Source organism: Alligator sinensis, unplaced genomic scaffold, assembly GCF_000455745.1.
Source record: "Alligator sinensis unplaced genomic scaffold, ASM45574v1 scaffold916_1, whole genome shotgun sequence".
Taxonomy (NCBI): domain Eukaryota; kingdom Metazoa; phylum Chordata; order Crocodylia; family Alligatoridae; genus Alligator; species Alligator sinensis.
The window spans coordinates 516072-543148 of NW_005842874.1; the positions used below are offsets into that span (position 1 = coordinate 516072).

A 27077-nucleotide genomic window follows, 5' to 3' on the forward strand; every position below is an offset into this window, starting at 1 on the left:
GGATCTGTCTCTTCCTAAACTATTTCTGCGGCTGCTGTTTTGCTGATTCTACCATTCCTTGAGCAACGGCGATCATCCTTTCGCCTGGGAGAAAAAATGACCTCAAACATCATATCACATATTGTTTCTGTGGCCTACTGACTATGCAACCTGATGGGCACAATTCAGTCTCTTTTCTAGGAAGGAGGGTGGTGTGAGCAAAACAGAAAGCAGTTGCGTGGACACATGCTGTTCTTGTGTCTTCCTGAAAGGAAAATTGTTGCCTTCTTAAAATGGAGGAAGATAAACTTGGAGCGTTTGTCAAACGTCCATTATAATATCCTCAAGATTAAAAGTGACAGGTTCCAAACTTACCTAGAAGGACTGCCTATTTGTGGGTACACAGTTAATATCATTGTTATTGAACCAGATCTTTGGAAAAATACATGTGTACTTTAATTAAAATGAGCGTTTTATAAAGCTTTTTTTTTGTACAAGCCCCATGGGATAGATGGGGCTCTTACAGGTCTCAGCAAAGGAGGATGAGTAAGCTGCACTGGTCCAGAAGATGCTGTGCCACAGATGGCCCTTTTCCAGTCAACCAAAAGACGGACAGGAGGGGAACTGTGCTTTCCAGCGGTACTAAGTTACCACAGCCCTTAAAAATATGGAGGTTAATTCCCTCTTGGGGCCCACACAATGTTACTTTCTGCCTTTCCGGTCTCATAGCTTGCCAGTACCCAGGGACTCGGGGTAGAAACAGTTATCACCTTTCATCACCTTTGCATCGCCATCACATTTTTTATGGCAGTCCAGAGTGAAAGCAAATAGGTGTCCATGCCCTTTGTTGTGCCACAATGTGGTTGCAGCAAAGGTAGTAATTTGTGAGGTTTTATTAGAACAAATGTCTGTTTGCTTTACGTGGGGAGAGCACAGGCAGCCAAGAGCTGCCCTCATTCTCCAAATGCCCCCAGCCGGTGCTCTCTGGACTTGAGGAGCTTGGTCCTGTGTGCCCGGGGAATTCATGCACAGGATCAGGCGCATCAAGCCTGGGGAGTGCTTGCCCTGTTTACCTGCTTCCAGAGATGTACCCCAGAGATTGCTAGGAGTGTCCTGAAGCAGGGAAGGTAACGCTTCTTCTCCTGCAAGATCAACAGGTAGGACAACAGGCTTGCCTAACGAAGCAGATCAGCTGTGATGGGGCACATCCTGGACACAGCTGATCTGCTTCATTTGGCAATGTCAATTTGTAGTCTAAGTATCCTGCTTTGCACCTGACACCAAGATCCAAGCAGAATGAACAAGAAGCTGCGATGGATTGCTTCCTCCCCTCCTCGGTTATGGTGAACGATGGCCCAAGCTCGCCTGCATTCTGAAAAGCCAGTTGCTTCAATATGCAGCTGGTCCCATTTTAGCGATTTTCTTTTTCCTGCCGAATTATATAAAGGCACTAAACCAAGTTTCTCAACCCAGAGGTAAACATTCGGAGAAGTCATGCTGGCAAAACAAAACCCCTTGTGCGCCAAAGCCAAGGTTAACATGCTATAGCCAGAAATGAATGCACTCAACAAGCATTTCACATCACTTAAGCAGGAATTATTTAGAGAGTTTGCCTCCCTCTGGTGCACTGTAGCCTTGAGGAAAGAAAAAAACAAATGCCAGAGTACAGAAATAGCAAGGAAAGATCTACTCACTGTGGCACGATTGTGATCTGAACAAAGCAGATGAAGAGGAAGACTAAGGAGGCACAAGCCACATAGGCTCCGAATCTGTCATCCACCTGCTTGGAATACTGTTAGGAGATGAACAGGTTTTAATAAGCATAGCGAAGACTTAGCACAAGCCTGCTCCTCCCCCAAACAAATACCTCACTCAGTGCCCCCCACAGAGCTACCAACTGGTATTGGACATGGGCAAAAATTTCCCTTCTTTCCTAGCAAATCTGTGGAGCCACACAAGCCCTGAGGGTCCTTGGATGAACCCAAGCAGATGGGAGCATGATTTATATTCTGCCCCTTCCAGGGTACATATGAAAATAAGACTGAAAACACTGGTCCAGGTTCAACTCATCTCTTTTTCATCATTGCTTTCCTCCAGTAGGATAAATACACTGCTAGCGAGTCCTGTGAGAAAAACTGGACTTGTGTTATCCAAATTGTGTGCATGCTGCTGGTCCTAAAGCACGAGCAAGGACATGGCTGCACTGTTTTGATGACTGCGCAGCTCCTGAAGGCACCTGATTTCCAACTGCAGCTCTTAAACTGAGGATACGTTCAGGCCCTTTAAACAGGTGAACTGCTAATTTCCCTTAAGTATAAAATGAAAGGGGAGGGGAAACTGCCTACTCATTTTTTAATTCAAGCCTAATCTGACACACTTAGAATTTAAAGCATACTGTAATTAGATTTATAGATCTGGCTTCTCCAATTAAAAATGTGCCTCGCTCTTTTATCACCAGCGTCAGGGTTTACGCTCAAGATAGCCCCAGCTGCCCCAGGAACCACATTATTTAAGATAAAAAAGGCAGAGCTGAATTTTTCCCTAGGAAGGATAAAACCGTACTTCCTCATACAGTTCCCATCATTGGGATATCTAAGGGTCAGAGTCTATTGCACCTATTGGGCATACAGGCGGGCCCCAAAATCCAGTCTTCTGGTACACCCTGATGTTACACTTAAGCTCAAGTCACAAAAAAGCAAGGAGGAGGACAATAACCTGCCTTTGTTCTGTTTTAACCCTTTTTAAGGCATTTCAGCAGGGTGGAAAAGAATTACCTCTGGTTGCCCAAGTCCACTTATATGGTTAACAGGTGGAATAGAGTTGGCTTCAAATTTGGAATTAGCTCATGCACAACCCCCAATGAGGTACTGCCACTCATCCTACAGACGAGGCAACTGAAAGGGCAAAGAGGTTTGCCTCTGATGGTACTGGCTGTCTGGGACACTCAGGAAACAAACCCAGATCTTTTGAGTCACAGCCCCATGCCTTAGCCACAAGATCATTCTTCCTCTCCCAAAATGGTAGGCAAGAATGATGAAGAGCTGGATACAGCCAGGGGCAGATGAAGGTGGGGTGGAGTTGTACCCCTCTCCTGTGTATAGTCCAGTGATGTTTCCATCTCCCAGGCCAGCATGAGACACCAAAGGGGCAAGGAGGGAGGGACCAGCCTCTGCTGCTGCCACTGTCCCTGGCCGAGCCCAGCTCCTGTTGAGTTGCTCCCCATGGCTGGTTCCCTGGAAAAGCAGTGCAGGAAGGGGAGGACCTGCTCACTACCACCACCACCTTCTCTGGCTGACTTGGATGCAGGGGGAGCCCCAGGATTGCTCCTGCCTCACTCCAGCTGGGGACTGTGAGGAGAGGTGGCATGGGATGCTAGGCTCAGCTGGGGACAGCAACAATGGTGGCAGGGAGGTGCCCCCCTCCCTATGCCTGTTCCCTGCCCCCTCCTCTTCCCCTGTGACCCTGCAGGTCTGAAGGCTCCAGGTGCACTTGGCCTCATCTCCCCCAACCCCCATAGTAGAGATGCATCCACCTTTTTAAAATGCTGGTTCCGCCTGTGAGCAGGGCTACACAGTGCCAGGTGGCACCAGGCAGAGATAACTGACCTGGCTCTGTATGTGCTAGGTCCTGAACTAGGAACAATATAATTACGTGTGTCCAGAGCACATAGCTCTGCTGGGAAGCCTCACACACAGACCCCTTGAGTGTCATCCTGGACAGGCCCTGCAAAACTCAGAAGAGCATTCTGGTTTCATTCTGCACTTCAACCTTTCTGTAAAAACAGACTCTTTTTGTGAAAGAAAAAGAGAAATGGCCTGGCATGCATTTCTACCATGCATCTCCTTCAGCTGATCCCTGCTGCTTTACAGGAGACTCAGCAGAAGTTAAGATTTCTTTAGAGTTGATGCGATGGGCACATAAGAGTCCTACCATCAGAAACTTAATTTAAAGCCAGGAAGTAAAATTTGATCTTAAAAAGAACAATAAGAGGAGTGGCAGTCACGTCATGGTCTCTTGCAGTAGTACTTGCAGGACGTTACCTTCTTCTCTAAGTCAGGCTCCCTGAATGTTAGGAGGAATTTGCGCACGTGCTCAGAGCGTAACCGATCAATACTTCTGGCATCAATTGCACGGCCCAGAAACTCATCCACCTCATCTTCGGGGTTCATGCTTTCTTGGGTATTCCTGAGCAAGTCACAAAAATGGAAAAGAGTGAGAACTTGATGTTTTCCCCACCAATGTGATCCAAAAGATTATTTCACTCTATGCTCTTTAATTCTTAATATCTCAGCTAGACATAAACTGATAATTTGGAGCTATTCATCTAATAATCTGGAACTGTTTACAACCCTGAGCCATCCATCCCCATCAATCAGGATATTTAATCTAGTGTCCTTCCTTCAGACCACCTCCAACATCAAGCTGTTGGCTCCCCCACGCATCAGCCTCTAAAACCAAACTAGATTTTCCTTCCATTATTTTTCCACTTAATTTTTTCCTATAATTCAGTACTGTTGTTTGTAATTTGCTGAGCTGGCCAAAAATTACTCTCTACACCTTTTTCTTTATTGAATTTTTTTTGTTGAACTTTCAAAATTTGAAAAAATTCTCCAGTTTTGATCTTCCGAACTGGTTTCAGTAACAATTAAAGATAATTGGCCCAATTCCCCTCTGTTATTTCAGAGCTGTGCTCAAAATAAATAGCTATCAACTTTTACTAATCTCTTTCTAGCTTTAAGGTAGGAAAAATGATAAAAGTACAAGGCAATATGGGATTAAGACCTAATTTCCAAATACATAAAGGAAGATCTTCAAACAACTAGTGAATTTTTGATACCATATTTTTTTGAGGCCCAACTAGAGCCTTCTTAAATGGACGTCACTTTCAATTAGTGCTAAAAACCAACAAAAGTGCTATAAACCCAACCCTCTTAATGGTGTCTCAAATTAAGCATCCAAAAATCACACTATTTTAAAATCAGTGTCACGTGACTTCTTTCTGGTCTGTATTTAACTAATAAATGGCAGAAATTGAGAGCCAACGCTGAAATGTTGTTATTCTGTTTCCTTTCCATCATGCTCAACTACATGTACTTCATAGTAAATCATAAGACAATATGATCTCCATCTTCAAGGGTGATCCCAATCAATATAAGGCAACAACACAGTGATGCCACAACCCGCATTATGGGAAATCAGCCATTGTTCAAGGACCTCCAAAAACAAAATAAAGCACAATGGGAAACATGAAAAGTGCTGTTGCAGACAGTTATATGGAAAATGATATCTGTTTAAGGAGGCTCTAGTTGGGCCTTGAAAAATTATCGTACCAAAAATCCACTAGCTGTTCGAAGAGCTGTATAAGAGGATCATGCCGACAACTAACATCAGTTGTAATATGCCCATCACCAAAAGGCCTTTATAGGCACGAGTGTTGCACACACAAGCTACTCAGATTTTTAAGGCTGGCCAAAATGGGATCAATATCACTGTTCTTAAAAAAATAAAAAAAAAAAAAAAAAAAATAATGCTCCTAATGACTTGAATTGAAAGAGGCTTCACTAGCTTTTAAGACATAAAAAACTAGAATTCGTGGTTCCAAAATGATACCTTTTATTAGACCAACTGGAAAATGGCAAGAAAACTGTCCTGCATTGAGCCTCCCACCTCACTACGCCAGTCCACCTTCGGACTCCATGCGACTCCCCAGGGGCGCCTAAGCCCTGGCAGACCCCCTTTCGAGCCTCACAACAACAGTCCAGGGGAACGTGCTGCCACCACCCCGAGAGGGGACCTTCTAGGGTCTGTGTCCTCAGGGAAACACAGGCCTAATAGTCCTACGGGTACTCAAACCAATACAAGCACTTGGGGCACCTCCCCAAGTTGGGGGCCAAAAAGGATAGTCCAAAAAGGATTCACTAGCTTTTAAGCTTTTTGGACCTGGTTTTCAGAAGTGTTCAGCACCCACAACTTCTATTTCACTCAGTGGGACCTGTACACATCTGACCAAGAAAAGAAAAAAAATCAGGTTTTACAGCCGTATGACACACTGCTGGTCATTCCAACTCCAGCCAAAGGAAGCGATACCAATATATGCTAGCTACATATTAGAAAAGCAAAACATTACGTTTCAATAAGGGTATGAGAGCAGAGTAGGGCTGCTTTATTTTTTGGCTGCTGCGGTTACTCCATCAACATATATTCCACTTCTGAAACAAAATTTAGTTTTCCCCTCGGAGGAAAGGAAATTTAATTTACTTCTAGATGTTTGTTTTAAAGAAACCACATCTGCTCAAACATACAAAAAGCCATTGCTTATTTTCATCCAGTCCTCATAATCCTGTCCTCCAGACTCATTAAATGAGCAAGGAAATTGCTAGTTTTCGTATTTATAGAATGCGATCCAAGTTCCTGCTAGTTATTTATACATTTGGACCATTTAAATTTAGCCGTTTTATATCACACAGGGGAGAAGTAAAATCCTTCTCCAAGAACCCCAGGTAAAGACATCATCGTTGTCTCCGTGAGCTTCAGCTGGCATCACAGTTTCGGTACAACAGCACAGCATGGGAGGAAATGGAGGAACTCTCTGTAGCTCTCGACCACGGCTGGCTGTTTTAGGATCAGCAAGGGGGTCGTTCCACCTCTAACGAGAGTGTGTTTACACTGTAGTCACTGCTGTGTCTGCAGCTCGTGCAGACATACGTACAGCTGGCTTAGGTACTGAATGAAGTCCATTCTCAGTAGCGTGGAGCTCAGCACCGGATACTCACCTAGGCATTTGTCCAGTTCATGGATTGTTTCTGAGCCGAGTTCCACGCTGCTGCAATTACATTGCTGGCAGTATGTAAGCAAGCTAATTTAAAGCAAGATCCAGTCTGTCCATATTAATCCCTTATTCTAAAGATAGATTCTCATGGAATTCATATTTATTTTTCTTTCATAAGCATTTCGTTGCATCAAATGCTTAAACTCAGAGTTCCTTGTGGGGTTTACCTCTCCTGTTCCTGTTCTCTGGACCGACGGCCCTGCTAGAAGCACTGTTGGGGCAGTTTCATGATCTGGTGGGACAGGGTATAAACCTGTTTATATTCTGGTACAGGAAGAGTCACCAGAAATGCGCAAGCATGGCCTGCCTGGACCGTCCTGAACCACCTGTCACCTCCCAGTTTGGTTTTAAAATTTACTTTCATATTCAAAACTATCAGAATCACAATGCTCACAAGCACAGTGGTATTTTTTTAAATTTAGTGGAAAAGAAAGCTTGGATCCTTCTAAAAGAAACTTTGTGAAAAAAAATTATTCCAGAAAATGGTTTCAAAATCATGACTCTTTACCCTGAATCAAGGCAGAAAAATTCTGAAACTCAAAAGTTTTCCCACTAGACAGAAAATGCATTTTCCACCCATATCTAGCAAAAAGCTCGTTACAGCTAATATGATCTCAGGCAGTAGTCCTCAGAGACTATAAAAACCAAAACAAGCAAAGGGATTTTAAGTAAGAACACTAAATTGGAATAAAACGAAAGACCATACTTGTTTGAGGGCAAAGTTCATAGGCAAAAAACCCGTCCTTCAAAAATCTTTAAAGGCATTGTAAACTGGCACATGAACCTGTGTGAACTGGAAAATTTTGAATAAATCTCTCAGCTGAATGACATGCCAGATGAACGTGACAACAGTGCTCTTTTCTTGCAAATTTATTGACACTACAATCTCGTTACTACATTCTTCCAGTAATGGTTCAACATCATTAAACATCTTTTATATGTAAATTTTGTTCTTGGTACATGTTCAGAAATAACAGCAGCAGCACAGGAATCTTTGGGGACAGGGCAGAGAAAACATTTCTATTACAGACTTGGTAGAATTGCAGACACTAAATAAATGTTTTGTTGGCAGGGTTGGTCCTTAGTTCATACGAGCCAACACTGTCAGAAACGGCCTGTGATTTTGATTGCGATGTTTGTGGCTGTTCAACTTGGAGGCACCATAAAAATGTCTGGTTTTCAGAAATGGGATTCTCCACTGCTCCCCTTAGTTTTGCTCAAGAGGGGAAGAATTGAAAATTAGGCTCCACTGGCGAAGATTTTAACCTCGATCCTGTGGACTGTGCCAAAGGTGACCTGTGATATTCTCAGGGCTGAAGAAATCTGAACCATGGCCTAGGAGGGTCAGCGCAAAACTCAGAACCCGAACCCCACAGCTCTAAAATTAACTGGCAACGTCCCTTTGGGCAATGTCTCTGCCTCATCCTCCGCTTGTAAAAAGGGCCTTTCCTCGTTACTCAGTAGGGCTGAATATTCCTCGGGTATCCTGGAAGGGCAGATTTCACCAATCCTGAATCACCACAGACAGGTAGCATTCATTTATATCTCAGTGAACAAACATGTATTCACAAGTGTCCTATTCTACTATTGCCTCACTTGGGAACTAAACTTAGTATCAGCAAAGAAGCATTGATTTGTTTCCTAGCCAACCTGCTCCCCTTCATTACTCACGACAAATCGTTTGATTGAAACAAGCTCTAGGAAAGAAAAAAAAAAAATCGAAATATTTTTTATAGCTCTGCTCCACGGCTGAGTTTCTTCTGATTGAGCTCCCACAACCCACAATGGAACGACAAGACACTGCTGCGGCTTTTGCTGGCTGGGCAACCTGGGCCAGGGATGCCCTATGAGACCAAGGACTGCACCGCACGGAGGCAACAAGTGGTCTGCCTCAGGCGTCTTCTATTTTATTTCTGCGGCCTTGAAGATCTCTTCTTGTTCTCCCACAGTTCCTACCCTCTCACTTTACCTAAGCTGAACTATACTGACCCCACTCTCTTTCAAGCCCTTCTCTAGAATTCCTTAAATGATAAAGCAGAAATATTATGATAGTGGCTACTGCTCAAGATTTTTCGTGCAAGGGCCCTGATTAAGACAGTCCCATGTGTACCAGTACCATCTAGAGCTGGCTCTGCAACTGGCACTCATTAACTCCCCGGCCAGCCCTCCCAATAGAGCTGTTCAGAAACAGGATGTTCGTGGAGAGACACCAACCCTCACGTCCCCGAAGGACATCCCTGCAGAGCAGCCGTTGCATCTGATCAGTGAAGACAACCGGGGACTCCAGGCCCCGGTACTGGGTCATTTACCTAAACCATTAGTTTCATTTGGAGGAGGAAGGGGAGGAATCTAGAACCAGCAAGATTTTATGACAAAAATAAAATATGCTTACTTGTCCTTGGGATCTTCAAAACCCTGAAAGAAAGCAAAATGAGATGTAACAGTTAGGAAAAAATGGCCTTGGGCACAGAGGAGAATTGTAAAAGATAGCAATTCATAGAGGAGCTTTCACAGTATTCATTTGGTACATGCTGATGGAGAGCCTTGCTGAGCCAATGCAGTACTCCATATCCATATGACATTAAATCAGAGAGACTGAGCAGAACAGTTTTATATAAATAAGTGGTCTTGAGATAAATATGTAGAAGTTAAAGTTAAAGGAATAGCTTCTGCCCCTTCAGTTGACTTCTGTCATGCATTATTTGCCGTGACTCTACAAAGAGGTGACGGATACAAGTGATGCAATGGAAAACTACTGACTACGTGTACTGGAGGCAAAATTCAACTCGACAGTAGTCAATGGACATATATCTACCCCCAGACAAGTCTGAGTTCAACTCATGCCTGCCTTCAACCACAAGGGAGCATATTTAGATGTCCATTTCTTCCTCAATATTTAGCAAGTCTTTGTTCCGAATGCATTTGGTTTCTTAGAGCCATTTCTTCTTGTAGCCCCAAGGTTTCAGATGTGCTCAAGGTTTAGCCCAATTCACACAGATTCACACAAGTTTAGGACTGAAAGGGACCGCATGAGATCACTGGGTCCAGCCCCCTTGCTCTGGGCAGGAAAGACTAACGGAGCTCAGTTAAGCCAGGTCTTGTGACTTTTCCATTCTTCTCACCTTGCCAAGTATTTTATGCAACCAAAGTTTCTACAACAATCACAAGCCATGGGAAAAGGTCAGGTCAAATTTTAACAAGGTATTTAGGTGCCTAATTTCCACTGACTTCAATGGGAGCCTAGCATATAGCTGCTATTACAAATGTGCTCTTGGATGAGGATTCAGGTAACCCAGCTCTGCCCTGTTTTGAATCCCTCTCTTCCATCCCCACAAGAAAAACACATTTTTACCAGTGCAGATGTGGCAGTTCCTTGGATTTTGGCTTTAATTTAAAATTCAACATTTCCTTCAGGGTCATTTGAGTTTATTGAATAAACTGTTCATGCATTTACAAGATCAACATGATTTGAGGGTGATCCAAAAGGTCCCTGAAGGGAAACCCCCCCACTCATTTACACACAGTTTGAAGTGTTTATTAACACAGGCGATAGGATCAAATGGCTCCATAAATATAGGCTTGATATAAAGAGGATCAAAATCTGCCTCCAGCCCTAACTGAAGTCAACAGAAACTGGGCCTATATACGAGGGACGAAGGTTTGTACATTGTGTTAAATTTTTCTAGGAAGCATAGTTGAGACAGATGCAGGGTTTCTATGTTTTCCCTCCTCAATGTCTCCAGATCTCACTTTACTTTGCAAGTAAAATGATGCTATTCCAGCTGCTAGAATGACAATCTCTGCCTGAATGCAAAGAATTAACATGGGTCCGTTCCTGATTGTGCATTATCATAAGTAATGCAATCTGTTGGCTAAATTTTACCCCAGCTGCACTTACTTAATGTCATTGGAGACAATGACATTGTCCAGTTCTTAGCAAGGGAAGAATTTGGCCTTGCATCGATAATTTAACAATCTGGTGATCCTGCGAACAGCAGAACAGAACCTAGAGCACTTACGGAGCCACACAAAAAGGAGAAAAGTGAGTTTTGTCTCGCAATCACCAGGCACAACCATTTGGTGTACTGCAGTGGTTATCAATCTGCAGTCCATGGACCCCTGGGGGTCCGGTATCTAAGGGGTCTGTGAAAGACGACTGATCAACCAAGTGTCTGAATACCCACGCTTACAATTCAAAGGGGTCTGCACCTCCATTCAAAATTTGTGAGAGGTCCACAAATGAAAAAAGGTTGAAAACTACTGGGTCTACTGCATAAGAAAGGATAGTTTCTACGTAACGCCTCGCTTTAAAATAGAAACCTGCAGCTTCGACACAACCATTCAGGAATGCAGATAAAGAACCTCTTGTTCCCATGCACTTCACTGCTAACCACCAGCAGATTAATTTCGAGTGGAAAGAAAGGTACAATAATGATTTAAAACGAGTACGTCCAGTTAACCAAGCCAAAGGATACTGCATGTGCTTTTGATTTAATGTTAACTAGAGACTCAAACATCACTCAGAAATTTGTTTTGCTTAAATCATTTGACAGCTGTCAAAGTCACTGGAAGGTTTTTGTTTCTTGGTTTTGTTTTTAACCCTCTGAGCAATTCCACAACACGCCAGAAGTAAAAGTGTGCTGATTAATCATGTAGACAAAATGCTCACTAATTTGTCTCGTGTCACAACCAGTTGTGTTAGAAGGAAAAAAAAAAAAATCTGAGTGTGAATACCTTTCATCCAGCCACCTGGGAAATATCATCCAGCCGACAGGGGGGGTGAAGAAAATGTGAAAGTACAGGCAAGAACCTTGCTTGCTGGACATCCAGCTTGGGTTTTCAAAACGAGGTATACAAGTACTAGACCACTCTAGGTTCAGACAACCTGATTTTCAAGGGCTGCAGAACATCCACGGCTCGCACTGAAATCCTGACCCTAACAATTCATTGTGAATTAGAATTAGACACCCATTTCAGAGCGGCGCAGTGCCAGCGCTCTCAAAAACGAGTGCACCTGACTTTTCACGAGTGTGAAAAGTCAGATAAACTTTTCACAGGTAAGCATATTTGGCAGTTTTGATTGTGCTCAGATTCCCCCCCCCCCGCCCACGCAAGCCCATATTTGAAAATTTAGCCCTAAAATTATGTATAAACATAGTTCATACAAGTTACCTCTTTAAAATGCTAAAAAACCCCAACCCCTTTCTAGAAACACGGGAAATGTTTACTGAGAGACCTCCATGCTTGTGGTTCAGTTTATCCTGGTCACCCAAAATGAAAACATCAAAAATATACTTTTGCTCTCTGATACACATATTATCCTCATTTTCTTTTATAGCTCTTCATCTAATGCAATTAAATACTTAAGTCCGACTTGAACTTTAATGAAAGGGAAGCAGCTTAAAATTAAATTTAGTGGAAAACTCTTTAGCTAAGCAAATTAAATGATTCACTTCAAAACATTCCCATTTCAGATGAACCATTGTTTTCTTATTATGTAAAAGGGTCTGTAGGCTAGTTTAAAGTATCCAGGAGTCAATTATAAGAAATCTTCCTTATTTGCAGAAAAGCACTTATTTGGGATACTGAAAGTAAGGTTTGGGGATTTGACTCCAACAATCTTAGAGTAGCTTCTCCTAAACATATCCTCAAGTAGATCCTCTCCAAGCACTTAGCAGAAGAGCACGATGTTTGCAATTTGCCATACGCTCTACAAATTTATTTCGGTCTCAGGGTTCATGTATATATTTGTATTACACCCAACAAAAGACGCTGCAAGTCTTTCGGGGCTACTCTCAAATGAACAGAGGCAGGAAGTATATATTTAATGATAATGAGGTACAGATTAGCTAGTAGGATTTTCTGGGCAGATTTCACTTTAATCAGTGCTCTTCAATTGACTGGATGTGAGCAGTGGTGACAATAACGTCTCTCCTATCCCCTGACTGCAACCCACTATAGTTTGTTTGCTTCTTAAGGACTGAAATGGTTTGGTTTAAGCAGAAGTCAAGATTGGCTAGCTGGGAGAATTTAAAGGTCTGGGTCATACTTCAGGACAGACTAAATGATCTCAGGGTCCCTTCTAGCCTCAGCCTCTGCAAAATCTATCTGAACATTATAAATCACAATACTGGCAGCCAGCAAGTGACATTTACTCCTCAGTTTTTCCATCACGTTTATTGTCATAACATCTGTGCATCTCGGATGCAAGTTCCATATTTCTTAACCCTTTACATGCAAGACTGCTGGAAGGCATCAATCCAGATCAGGGCTCCTACTGGATTAAAATCACAGAAAAAGTAGGGCTGGAAGGGGCAAGAAGCAGGATCATCCCTATCTAAACTATCACGTACAAATCTTTGTCTAACTTATTAGCAAAACTACAGTCAACCCTGGCACACAACCCAAAGACGTAGCACCCCAACATGCCACAGGTGATAGTGATGAAGCGAGTGTCGCCACACTCATGTCAGAGGCACGAGGGCGAGAAAGCCAGCGACAAGTTGAATGGTCAAGGTCAGTAAGACCTTGGGCACCAGAAGGAAAGCCATAAGGGTACTCACAGAGGATGTGGTGGCCATATGAGCTTGAGCACCACAGCTGCAACCAGTGCTGCTGGAGACCTGTAAAGAGTGCGTGCTTCCATCCAGGAAGAGCACACACCAACTGCTGCAGCTTCCTGAGCCTGACGAAGGGTTTTTGAACCCGAAAGCTTGCTTAATAACTATTCTCCAACCATTTGGGTTGGTCTAATAAAAGATATCAAATTCACCCAAGGAACCTTGTCTGCTTGCCTTAAATGGTCCAAACCCCACTCTGAGACTGTTAAGAGCAGTCTAGGCCCTGCGGGGCAACTGCCAGCCTGAGGGGCGGAAGCTGGTGTTGGAGATGAAGTTCTCCAGCTGCAGTTCTTGGGCAGCATATGGCCTGCTCCAGTGATGGGAGGCCCATGCTGCGGGTGACATGCCATCTGTAGATTTGATGAGCATATCGGTCTAAGTGGAGAATGGGTTCCAAGACTTCAGGTGACGGTGGGTTTTCTGGCTTGCAACTACTACGCTGGAGGTGCAAAGATTGGTCTGGACTTGGGCTTTGAGGCCTAGGGCCAGGGTGGTACCTTGTCTATGGACTAGTTCATAGAGATTCATAGATTGTTAGGGGCTGGAAGGGACCTTGCAGATCATCGGGTCCAGCCCCAACAGGGATGTCAAAGGGTAGAAGGCCTGAGAGGACTGGTAAGCAGTCAACCAGAGTTGGCATTAGGCATCTAGTGATGGTTCTCAAGATGCTGTTAAGGATAGCGTCCACTAGCTTGGTGTGCATGCTCCTGCCCCATACTGCTGCACAGTACTCAGCAGGAGCATACACAAGTGCCAAAGCAGAGGCGTGAAGCGTTTGGAAACTTCCACCCCAGGTGGTGCCAGCAAGGCAACGGATGAGAGCTCCCCTGCCATTAACCTATTAACCCTTCAAGATGCTGGCAGTAGGTAAGGATCTGGTCCTGGGTAGATTGTGGCAACCTTCTCTTGGTCTACCCTGTCAATGCCTCTGTGAGGGAAGCTCATGCTGCACTTTCGTTGCTGCCACAGGTAAAGCAGAGGGACAACAGTGGCCAGTAGTAGGCACTGTATGAAAGCATAGGTAGACACAGTATCTGCCAAGAAGAAACAAGCCGCATGTAGTAAGTGTGACAAGTCGTAACAAAAAAAAGGGAAGAGACGGGTACCATACCAGACTGTTCTCCCCAACTGCTGTACTGCATCTAAACAATGGTGGATCTAAATCAAACTCAGGACTAAGCACAGCCTCACATTTATTCTTTTGGAAGATCACCCCAAACAGGCTCTGATAGGCAGACAGCCACAAGCAAATCATTTCTTATACAAATGCACTCAACTGAGAAAGTGAGTGAGGAGCTGTTGCAAGTGCTTGGCTTTTATAGAAGACCAGGGTCTGTCTGGTCTATGCAGCTGGTTCTGGGTCTTCTCACATTGCCTTTGGTTGGAAAATGTGATTTCTTTTGTCTGGAGAGACTGAAGGACTATCTATTTAGACACCATCTTTTCATTCCACGTGCAAGTCAATGAGGAGCCTCATAATATTTAAAGTACTGAATGGCCTAGGATCCAAATATTTGAAAGGTCATGCTTTTTAAATCTGAGCATGGCAACAAAAAGCCCGCAGGCACTCTACTGGCAGTGTTTGGAAACTAGGATTGAAGGAGATTTTTAGGACTGATAGCGATTCCTCTGTTTAAGCAGCCTCAAGATGTGCCCTAGGGATGTTGGTCAATGCCTCAAAAGCTCTTAAGACAAAAAACATCTAATTTATGATGAAAACAGTAAACTTGGATGCTTAATGTGATCTCCATTGACATCATTGCTCAAGTTGCTACATCAGGATCTGGCTATACAAGTAATTTCAGACCTGCTCTGCTTTTCTTGGCTTGATGGCTGTGCCAGTCATATACCAGTCTGAGACGGAGCAGCACCACCCTGCATATAAAGGACCAGGTACCCTAGGAAGCTGAACTGGTGGTGGCCTTCTGTGATGCCACCACCTACATCAACCATGTCTGCTGCCATAGGGGTTATAATAGCAGTCAGCACAAGGATGGGGAAGCCAGGATTTCTTGGGAAGTAAAGGACAGCTCCAGAATAGAGGTGACAGAACAGATCTTATTCAGGGTATGAATCCTTTAGCCCTGTCTTAAAGCAAATCTAAGACAAGGACTGAATTACAATGCATTCACTACTGAAGTCATTAATGAAGAACTGTTTCATATCTCCTGTGCAGTGTTTTAAACCCTGTTTTAAATATTCCCAGTGCTTGAGTTTCTACCAATTCCCACAGAAGACTACATTATTGCACTAACTGTAATTGTATAATAATAAAATTTGATAACTATTCTAAAACTAAAAACATTCTAGTATCTGATTTCAGGACTACTAACCCATGTCTAGCTGAACTGGCAGCAAAACCCCAAAACAACAGTTCTTAATAGCCGAAGGATTAGAAGATCTAAGAGGTCTGTCTTCACTTTTACATCTGTATGATCCTGGACACTTAAGATATTACGATATACTTTTATGAAGTGACATGGCTTTGGATTCGCAAGCAGTTATTTTATATCATAGCCCTTGGAAGAAACTAAAGTGTGAGAGAGAAAGAACAAACGTAGTATTACTCCCTAAAAATGTTCATGGCATAAGATGTACTAACAGTTTATCCAGGACATCACAAAATATGTCTGGACAGTTATCCCAGGATTGCATCAGCAAATCAATGACAAGAAAGCGGCAGTGCATTCAGACGTTCACTTAACCCTGATTAGAGGGGTGATGTGTGTTCTTGCCAATCCCAGAATATTTCTGGCTTGGGACAAATGCAGATACTACTCATCCAGGAACAAATGCAACATCTGTTCCTAGCCTCTGTGCCAAAATTCTATTTTCTTAGGTGGATTTCTATGCATTACCTATTGCTTTAGCACAGGGGCGGGCAATTATTTCGGGCAGACGGCCGTTTACTGAGTTTTGCCAAGCCATCGAGGGCTGCATGACAGGCAGCCAGGGGCAGATAAATATTAATTTTCTAACTTTTTTAGGGTCCCCATGGGCCAGACAGAATGGCCTGGTGGGCCACATCCAGCCTGTGGGCCACATTTTGTACACCCGCACATTTTGCTAGCTGCTCTTAAGAATGGGAGTAATTGTTATTCCCAGGATGCTGACTGAAAAAGCACTATAGTATCACCTTTGTTTATTTCCACCAAGACATTGCTCTTGGGAAGAGAAGTAGCCGGGGAACACTGGGCCAATGAGAGCACCTTAGCACCATGCCTGGGGAAAGTGTTGGGGGTAAGGAGTGGTTTTCCCTTTGGGATCTCACTTTTCCTGCTTCAGCCAGGGTTGGAGCCAGACTCTTGGAGCAGGCTGTACATGGAAGGGAAGGGTGACTTTGTTCTTATCCCTCTCGGATTCTGGCAACCTATTGTTTGCAGGAACACAGTAAGTTGGAGAGCCCTAGAAAGGGTAAGGGGCCGCTTTTCTCCATGCAGGGAAGGAGCCCAGGGAAAAGCTGAGCACGGGGGGGAAGCGGCCCCTACCCCGCCCATTCCCCCATGCTGCAGGTGCTTGCAGCCTGCGTGGGGCTGTCTGGAGCAAGCACAGGCAGCCCCACACAGGCTGCAAGCAGCTGCAGCACGGGGCACCAGGCATGGGTGGGGAGGGGCTGCTTTCCCCCCTGTGCTCCTTCCTTGCCTGGGGTCCCCCCCCTTACCTGAGCTTCCCACGGGGCAGCCACATGCTCCCAGCCCAGAAACCCCGGCTGGGGCTTCCAGTTGGGGGGTGGGGCCGGGCAGCCCCAATGTTGTTGGAGCCCACTGGGCTTCTCCTGGGTCCCACTGCCCTTGGTTCCTGTCATTTTTGACAGGAACCAAGGCCAGAGAAATATTAATTTTCCTAATTTTTTTAGGGGCCCTGCGGGCCAGACAGAATGGCCTCGCGGACCGCATGTGGCCTGCAGGCGGTATTTTGCCCACCCCTGCTTTAGGAGCTCAAATATGTTAAGTCTCCCTTCTTGCTTTATAAATGAAGTAAGTTCCTCTGAAGATGAAGATCAATATGGATTTAAAGAAAATAATAAAAGCATTTGTAAAATCATCAAAAAGCCGATCAGTATTCCACAACATTTCAAGTCCAGCCAGAGCTTTTTTAAATAATAGTGTCCCTTTGAGATCATGCATTGCAATCACTAAAGTATTGTAAATGTAAGAAGAAAATGCTGAATAGGCTTACAGTGGCCTTTTCACTTCTCATTTAGCTGCAGAAATAAGGCAGCCTCTGTGCAAAAGGATGGACAGTCCACTTCCCTCCTAATATGAAAGTGTGCACCTTCACTGGCAGGTTCAGCAAAGTTTACAAGTCATGAGTTGGAATGAAGAATGGATTGCCTTCTTTCATCTGATAAAACTGTAAGTGAGCTATGTTAGAACTTGCAAAGGATATTAAATGAAACAGCATTTGGCTACATAAATAAAGAACGAACAAAGAGGAAAAAGGAGGATGTTATGCAGTAAAAAATCAGGGCAGGTAGGCATGGACAAAACACTCCCTGAATACTTCACAGTTTTCAAAAAGGAGGATGATGATGACCACAGTGGCAAAAGCAGGATGGCTAGTGGGAGTTAGAGTACAGAAGTGGAAATAACCACATCCCAGGTGGGAATGTTCAGTCGAGAGTCCTAGATGATCTCCATCTTAGATTTCTGAACAAGCTGACACAGGAATGCGCAACTCTGGTTGCAATGCTTTTAAATGAATCTGTCAAGTTGGGGATTGTACCCTATAGCTAGGCACTGGCAAGCTGGTGCTAGACCAGTTTATGAAAGAACCTCCTCTTGAAGACCCCCAGGGTAGGGGAGAGCACCACCTCCCTTGGAAGCCTGTTCCAGATTCTGGCAGCCCTTGCTGTGAACAAGTTGTTTCTAATGCCCAACCTATATCTGCTCTCCATCAATTAGTGGCCGTTGTTCCTGGTTACTCCAGAGGGTGCCCTAGGAAATGGAGCATCTCCTATTCCCTGCTTCCTTCCCCTGATGAATTTATAGGCAGCCATAAAATCACTTCTCAGCCTTCACTTGTGAATGCTGAAGAGATCCAGGTCCCTCAATCTCTCCTCGTAGGGCCTTGCCTTCAGGTCTCTGACCGCACACGTGGCCTCCTCTGAACCCTCTCACAATTCTCTGCATCCCTCTTGAAGTACGGTGCCCAAAACTGGATGCAGTAGTCCAATTGTGGCCTGACCAGTGCTGCGTAGAGGGGGAGCATCCTCTCCCTGGACCTGTTCGTCATGCACCTGCTAGTGCACACTGAAGTGCGGTTAGCCTTGTTGATCACTTCGTCACACTGACGGCTCATGTTCATCTTGGAGTCAACAGTGACTCCCTTTCCACTGCTGTGCTGCTGAGAAGGTCACCCCTCCACCTGGAAGTGTGCTGGGGGCTCTTTTTCCCCAGGTGCAGCACTTTACGCTTGTCTTTGTTGAACTGCATCCTATTTCATTCTGCTCATTTTCCCAACCTGTCCAGCTCTGCCTGGATCCATTCCCTACCCTCTGGTGTGTTCACTTTGCCTCATAATTTGGTATCATCTGCAGACTTGGACAAGGTGCTCTCCACACCCTCGTCCAAGTCACCGACGAAGACACTGAACAGCACTGGTGCAAGGACCGAGCCCTGGAGGACTCCACTGCCCACATCTTTCCAGTTCGATACCGACCCGTCCACCACCCCTCTCTGGGGGCGACCCCTAAGCCAATTTGCCACCACCTGACCGTGTAATCATCTGCATCACCGCCTCTCAGTTTATTTACAAGAACAGAATGAGATTCTCTATCGAAGGCCTTCTTAAAGTCTAGGTAGATGACATCTACCGCGACTCCTGCGTCTAAGCATTTTGTGACCTGGTCATAAAAAGAAACAAGGTTAGTCAGGCAGGATCTACCTGCAGTGAACCCATGCTGATTTCCCTTTTTCCTTTCAGCATTATTTCCCCTGCTGAGCTCCCACAAATGTGATCCTTAAGGATTTTTTCCAGGGTTTCCCAAGGATGGAGGTGAGACTAACTGACCTATCGTTTCCTGGTTCCTCCCTCCTCCCGTTCTTGAAAATAGGAACCGCACTGGCCCTTTTCCAGTCCTCTGGGACCTGACCGGAGCACCATGAGTGCTCGAACAGCCATGCCAGCAGATCTGCTATGACACTGGCCAATTCCTGCAGCACCCTTGGATGACGTTCATCCGGGCCCGCTGATTTGAACACATCCAGCCCCTCTAGATGCGAAGAACTCATGGAAGAGCTCAGCTTTGTCCCCCCTCTCTGTCACCAATTGCCCTAGTTTGGCCTGCAGGGGTCCTATGCTACCCTGCACCCACATTTTGCTCCATATGTACCTGAAAAAAGGACTTTTAGCATGCCTAACCTCTGGCTGCTGGATGAATCTAGCCAGGCTGCTGGATCGATCTGGCCCCATGACAGATCTGTGTTCTAAAAATTGAAATTTTTCACTGAAAAAACATCTCTCTTGCTGAGACAGGTACGAAGACAACCTTCCAAATGTGAGCCACTAGGGCTCTCTCTCAGCCCAAGGCAACACCTCTGCAGAGTGTGAGCTACGTGCATGCTTAATTGTGCAGGGATTTGCAACTCATTTCCCATCATTTCAAGGCCACGTTCTGAAGCAAAACAGGTATAAAATGGTAGGTCTGTGCACAAAATCACCATAATTGGGATGGCAAATGGCAGAGAAAAAGGCAGACATATCAACAGTTTGGCAAACGCTCAGCATAATTCTCTGCCACCCTTAATTCTCTCCTCTTGACAGTAATCAACAACTTAATGTTATCTATTGTCAAATCACCTCAGAACTGGAGTGCCAAAAACATGAGACACATGCTGAGCTCAATTTCTAAGTCAACTCCACCCATTAAATGCCAGCCACAGCTGCTAAGCATCTGTGGGAAGCAGGTCAAACCTCCCAGAAGGTTCAACACCCTGAAGAGTCTAGCATCCAAATCCAGCGCCCCGCTGGAAAATACCTGGAATTCATTTCTACTTAAATGTCACAATTTTACCCTAATTTAGTCTCTGTGTAAAGTGCCTGCTGACATCAGGGCACGTCCAGATGAGTGTGGCCGCATGGTACGCAGCACTGCAGACACTCCTGCAGTGCCACGTACCACATGTTCAGGTATAAGGGTTTTTTTTGACCCTTGGATACCCAGGGTCAAAAAACCCATATTAAAAGAAAAAGGTGGAGCAGTGCACATGGCAGCAGCATGCGCCACTCAAAACCAGAGCTGGGCTGGCCGGAGCCTTGCTCTGGCTGCTGGCCAGGCTCTGAGCAGCAGGATTGCTGCGGCTGCAGCCCCAGGAGACCCCTAGGATGCCAGGTAAGGCAGCTAGGGGCAGCCCAGTGCTGGCCCCAGCCTCCCCTACCTGATCTGGGGTAACTTGCCATGTATGTGCCAGAGGACGCGTGGCACAGGTGTTTCCCAGGGACAACCAGTGGTGGCACAAGGTGTGCCGCTGCTAGTTGTCCCTGGGGGACCAAATGTCCACAGTCGTGTGGACGTGGCCCAGAAGTTTTTCTGAGTACCAACAGGTCAAGCTTTTGTTGCATTCCGTAAATACTAGTTTTAGCGAGACTGTTGTAGGATACTGAGTATTTTACACTGGGTTTGTTTAACAGGCAAAATGATCTGGAGCCATGAAGCAGCATTCCTGTGCTCCCAACATTTCCAAGCAAAAACAAGAATGGACAGATCCTTTCCCGCAAACATTTAATAGAAGCAGGATGTTGGCTGTCGTGGTTCCCTGATTCAGCTTTGGCAGGTCTGTGTTCTGTCAGGGTTGATAGTAGTTTTATGCAGAGTTTAGATTATGGATTATATAGGATGGTTTGGATAGGGATGATCCTGCCTCGCCAGAGATCCCTTCCAGCCCTTCTCTATGATTCTATGAAACATGTAATGCCCTGAAGTACATAATCTATGAAAAGCAGCTCCACAGCATTGGTTTCTGCATATTAAATATATGCAAAAGGAAGGCTGCTTTTTAATTCTATTAAAAAACAAACCAAAATAACCCCCCCCCCCATAATTCAGGCTGATTACAGCGCTCCATCAACCGGAAAAACCAATTTTACATTTAAGACCCTTTTATACTATGATATGTTATCCCATCTAACCTATATGGGATTGTTTCTTTAAATGCCACTGCCATGAAGAATAACGTGGGTCATAGTTACTTAGTCATAGTCCATGCTCTGACATACTAATACCACTGTACTGGTGCAACTGGGAAGAGGTTTTCTCGGGGTATGCTAGCTTCCTAAAGAGCCATCTATAAAAAGACTAGAGCAATTAGCTCAGAGATTTCCTCTCCATTTATACACCAGAGTGATAGTGTGCAATATAAAAACACAGAAAAATTAGGCTAAACTAGGCTGCCAGACATTTTCCTACTATTACATTTAATCATATTACAAAAAGATTTAAATGTTCTGAAATAAAACAGAGGGTCACGTTCCCCTTTCAGCTACCTCAGCCTAACTCCACTCATGTCAGCATGACTCCTTACAGGGTTTGATTAATGGATGATTGCTAGAGAAGAGAGTAATGATATATTTGATTCTAACAAGAGCTTTTACCAACAGAACAAATCCCCATGTCTTCAATGAGGGTGCATTGGTGTGAGAAGAATTTGTCAAACTCTTTTTGCACCTCCTTAAAATGAGTTATTGAAATAGAATGATTTGTGAGAATAATACGACAGGAATGTATTCCTTTGAGCCCTCCACCTTCTTTCAGGGAAATTAAAATTATGGGAGAGTCTGCCATTTTAATGGCACTTTGGAAACAAGGTGTGGTGGGAATTGGCTGCGTTTACTTGCGCAATATGCAGACAGCTGTTTGAGTAACCCTATCCGAGACACGAGGTATTTTGTTTTATGGCTGAACTGTTACACAGCTGTGCAAGTGCTGTTTTACTGGGATACGAAATCCAAATCAAATATTTGGAAGTACACCTTGCTCTTGGATACACAGAAAAACCCAAATGCAACCAGAAGTCAAATGAGTATAACTGAGGGCAGAACATGTTACTTTTTACATTACTATTCCCACCCCCATCCCGAACACACACACACTTTTTTTTTTTAGTTCGCTACTCTAAACTTTTAGTAAACTCTTCTAAGTGGTCACGAAATCATATTGGGCTTTGTTTCAGTTATGTAGTAACATGCTATTATTTCCAGAAGTAAACATAAAACTTGCACATAGCTAAGTCAAAATTAAAATGAGATACCCTCATTTTTGTACTCCCAATTTGTTCCCCATTTGCCTACAAAACCTAAATATCTACATATCTTATTTAGTTAGTCTATAAAGGTGCATACATCTACCCTGCCTTCTGACTGATTTCAGACTAACATAGCTAACTACCTCTCAAAACCCAAGTAACCATACCAGGACGTAATAGCAGTGGGTCAACAGAACAGTAACTGTATTGAAGTAAACCTCTAAAGTCTGCCTCTCCAGGCCAATTCTGGCAAGATGCTGCACGTCTTCTGAGAAAACCCAACGCCCAACAGGTCAAGTTGGGTATTAGGGGTGCTGCACGCTTTCAGGAGTTGCTCATCACTTCCCTTTGGTAGAACAAGGCCTAGGACATCTTTAGAAGGTGAAGTTCTTGTTGTGGAGCTATGGATCTGGGGTCTGCTTGCTATGAGCCCCATATGCAGGGCTGAAATCTGGAGCATGCAAATCTTCCCACCCAGTTTGCTCAACTTTAACATCTCACCCACCCACTGATGTGCAAAAAAACCAGTGTGTGAAGTCTTGGTTTAAAAAGCCACCCAAGTCATCACATGCCTGCTTCCCAGCTGAGCTCTGACAAAACCCAGGCTTTATATAGCTTCTGCACAATCCTGAGCTGAGCCAAATTAAATGCTTAAATCAGCTGAACTGTGAATTTGTTATGGAAGCACACACAAGCTCACATCCACATGGCTTTTACTCCCAAACTTCTTAATGTGAGACCATCTATCTAATTGAAGCAACAAAGGGGAACTGCCTGGACTTCAGAGACAGTGGGCGATCAATCTGGCTTGCTCTTGCCTACAAGGGCTTAAAGGGACCCATCTCTAACTCAGACACAACTTCTCTTCCTGCTGCTTGTGCGAGGCAGTTTTACTTCAGGCAGCGTAAGAGAAGCATAAGCACTTGGGAGCCAATGCCACCACTTCCACAGATGGCACAATGCACTTCATGCTGTTGGTTTCTAGAGGCTGAGCAGACTAAAAAAAAAAAAGGCAAATAATATTTGCCTTTTCCATTTATATTCCTTGACGATCTCCAATTCCCTTTTCTATATTCTAGACCGGGGGTTTTCAACCTGCCGGTCAGATCCAGCCCATAGAGCTGTGTCATTCAGCCCATGGGTCTGGAAATTTGGCAGCAGGGGAGCAGTGATTTCTTCACTACCAAAAGCCCCACAGGGCTGGATCTGCTCCAGCCAGGTCAGCCTTGCATGGAGAAATCAGGTCCCAGACAGGCTGTTTCTGGGATCAGACCCCTGCCGCACCTGCCCTGAATGCCGGATCAGGCCCAAAAACTGGATCCAGCCTGCAGACCGACCTGGAGCTGGTCAACCAGCCCACAGGGCAAAAAGGTTGGGCGCTGCAGTTCTCGACTTTTCCTACTAACTGCCTTCAGTTAAGAATTAAACCTGAGAAACAAACATTGAGAAATATGAGGCTGTGTAATGCTGAACAGCAGGGACTGTACTCCTTTGTGTATATCCCAAACAACGGAAAAAGAAAGCTTGTTCACAAAGCAACACTGATTCACCGCTGGATCTGCTCCTCTTGTTTAAGAAAGACAAAATTGCTGAGAGTGCAACAAAAATAGAAAGCATCTGAAAGCAGCACCGCTGGTGTGCTCCACTTCATCTGGCCTTCTATACAGTCACAATGCTGATCGTGTCCAGATGTCTTCCAAGTCGTTTGCTTTGGCTAATTAACAGGAGTGAGACAACCCTACACTGTACTGACAGTGGCATCGTGGGCATTACCACAGACCCATTAAGGGAAAAGAGGTAGAACGAGCTTTACGGTAGTGTGTACGAATGGAGAAAGTGAAGCAGAGTCTGACTTTTTATTTTTTGGCCTGCTGCCTTTTTTTTAGGGGCAAGAAGGTACTTCTCATGGCACCTGTTTCCCAGACTTTCTCTGATTTGCTGCTGTGCTAATCTCCAATAGCTAAAAATGTCTTCCTATTATATAACTTAAATTTCCCCTCTTGCATTCTGCTCTCTACAGAAGGGGAACGATTTATTACCAGCCCCTTCTAACCTTTTCCTCATGTCAAGTTTGCTCTACCTCTATTCATTGTTGTGGCTCTTCACTGGGTTATTTCGAATTTGTTCATATCTATATTGAACCACAGTGGCCAAAACTGAATGCTGTACTCTAGGGGAGGTGTTGCCAATGCCAGAGAGCGTGGAAGAATCCCTTCCTAGGGGCCTTGCATACAAAACTGCTGCTAATACATCCCGGTATGCTACCGATTGATTTTTTGTTCTTACAACAGTATTACACTGTTTACTCATTCAGCTGGTGATCCGCTATATCCCCAGGTCTTTTTGTGCCATACTGCAGTCTCATTATGCATCTTTTCTGAACGAGAGACCTTTGGATCTTCAGTTTAACATGTTCCCATCTGAATTATTTTACCTCCTCCTTTATAGGCACCAAGAACTTGGAGGTAAAACAGAAAATGGGATAGAGTGTAACACGCTTTTATCTGAGAAACATTGCATCAAATGAGTCTATGACAGAATAATCGACTTCTCGGATATAGGCAATGCAATAGACCTAAGCTACCTAGAGTTAAGCAAAGTTTTTGATAATGTGCCAGACGGAAAACTGGTTAAGATGGAGAAAATGGGGATTAATACTGTAACTACAAGATGGCAAAGAAAGCTGGCAAAGAAAGACCACAGTGGGTTATACTGAAAGGGAAGTTAGATTCAAGAGAGATTAGAGGTGGAATTTCTCAGGTATCTGTAAACACGTCCTGTTTAATCCGTGATTTGGAGGTAAGAATTAGATGTGTACTTAGGATATTTGCAGAAGAGACAAAGTTGTCAATATGGAGGTGGATCAGATCAACATTTAGGAAGAATCATACAACTTTGGGACATGGAATAATACAAATGGTATGAATTTTAACAGCGTGAAGCTCAGTCATGCACAAAGGGACTAGCAAAAAGATACTGCTATAAACAGCAGGCTCAGGTTGGAGACAACAAAGGGACTTGAGTGTAACTGGTTAATGATCTTAAGCGATCAGTGGGCGCATCTACACGTTCATTAGTGCCCGGTAGTTACCGTGCGTTTAGTTTAGTACTTGCTTAATGAAGTACTAACTAAACGTGCAGTAACTTGCACCATTGCGCAGTAGTGCCAGCGCATGGTTCTTTTGTGACTGTGCACTAGCCTCACACTGCATGGTAGCGTATTAGCACAGTTTTTGACCAGTATGCTACTGTGCAGTGTTATTAGGCTACTGTGCATTAAGCGTCTTGTGCAGATGTGCCCAGTGTGATGACAGTAAAAGTTAATGCAGCTCAAGGGTGGTTTAAGCAAGGTAGTTTTAGATGACACCAACCCATTAGTACCCCTGCATAAGGCCTATTTAGAAAGGTGCCCCATTTAGAAAGGTCTGTTCAGTTTTGATCATCTGCTTTCAAAGAAACTGAATTTAAATGGGAACAGCCACAGATAAGGGCCACTAGAATGAATAAGGGATGGAGAAACGACCTTCTTGTCTGGTTTAGCAAAATAAAGGTTGCAGGGGTTACAAGTACTCCTTATAAGGGACAGTCAGTAGGTGGACATCAAGGAAAAAGAAGAGGTATTTAGATTAAATGACAATATTGCTACAAAAATAAATAGGTGAAAACTGTTTACAAGTAAATTTAGACTGGAAATTAGAAGTTTTTTTTACTATTAGAGGAATAAAGTTCTGGAACAATGTGGAAGAAAGGAACCTGAACTGCTTTCAAGATGGGGCATACATTTACAGAAGAGATAGTACAATTGATGGGGGCACTCTTGGAGTAATAAGAGTGTGAGATATACTATAAGGAATACTGATCACCATATGGATTGCTTGCATTTCTGGGAGATGTTAGGTAATTGCATGCTTTAAGGTTTCTGCTAATAACCTCTAAGGGTGAGGAAGATTTCTTTTTGTCCCTCTCCTGGAAAACATAATTTGGCTTCCGGGTGTTTTTTTTTTTCTTTTTTTCTCTTGTACTGCTCTCTTTTGAAGCACTGGACATTGACCTTGGCTAGAGATGGACAGTTAGGAGTACCAGCACACCATAGCATATGGTACCAAGAAACCCCTCAGGTGCCTGGCTACTGGGCCTTGCCTGGATACTTATGGTAAAAACCAGTACTCAGATTTGGGGTTGGGAAGGAATTGCCTCCAAGTCAGCTCAGCAGTAACTACTGTCCACTTATTAGGACCACCTCAGCATATTTTACCTAATAAACTGCCTGCTTTGGGACTGGAAAAGGTACTGATGGCGTCTTTGTCTTCTGCGTTCTTGCTGGGGCACAGTGAAAGGTTTATTTTTTTAAACCAGGTGCTTTGCGGATTGGTGTGCGATACAAGCCAAAGTTGATACTCTTATGGC

The 27077-nt window shown here is 44.2% G+C and overlaps 1 protein-coding gene across 1 annotated transcript in view; it reads right to left on the reverse strand.

Annotated features, from left to right (window-relative positions):
• LOC102387635 (adenylate cyclase type 5) overlaps nucleotides 1–27077 on the reverse strand; it is a 130457-nt gene that overhangs the window by 30039 nt on the left and 73341 nt on the right. The window contains exons 7-9 of the mRNA XM_014525753.1: nucleotides 9201–9223; nucleotides 4020–4164; nucleotides 1674–1771 (exon numbers count right to left, since the gene is read on the reverse strand). Coding sequence (XP_014381239.1) covers nucleotides 1674–1771; nucleotides 4020–4164; nucleotides 9201–9223 — 266 coding nt within the window. The remainder of the gene's footprint in view (nucleotides 1–1673; nucleotides 1772–4019; nucleotides 4165–9200; nucleotides 9224–27077) is intronic.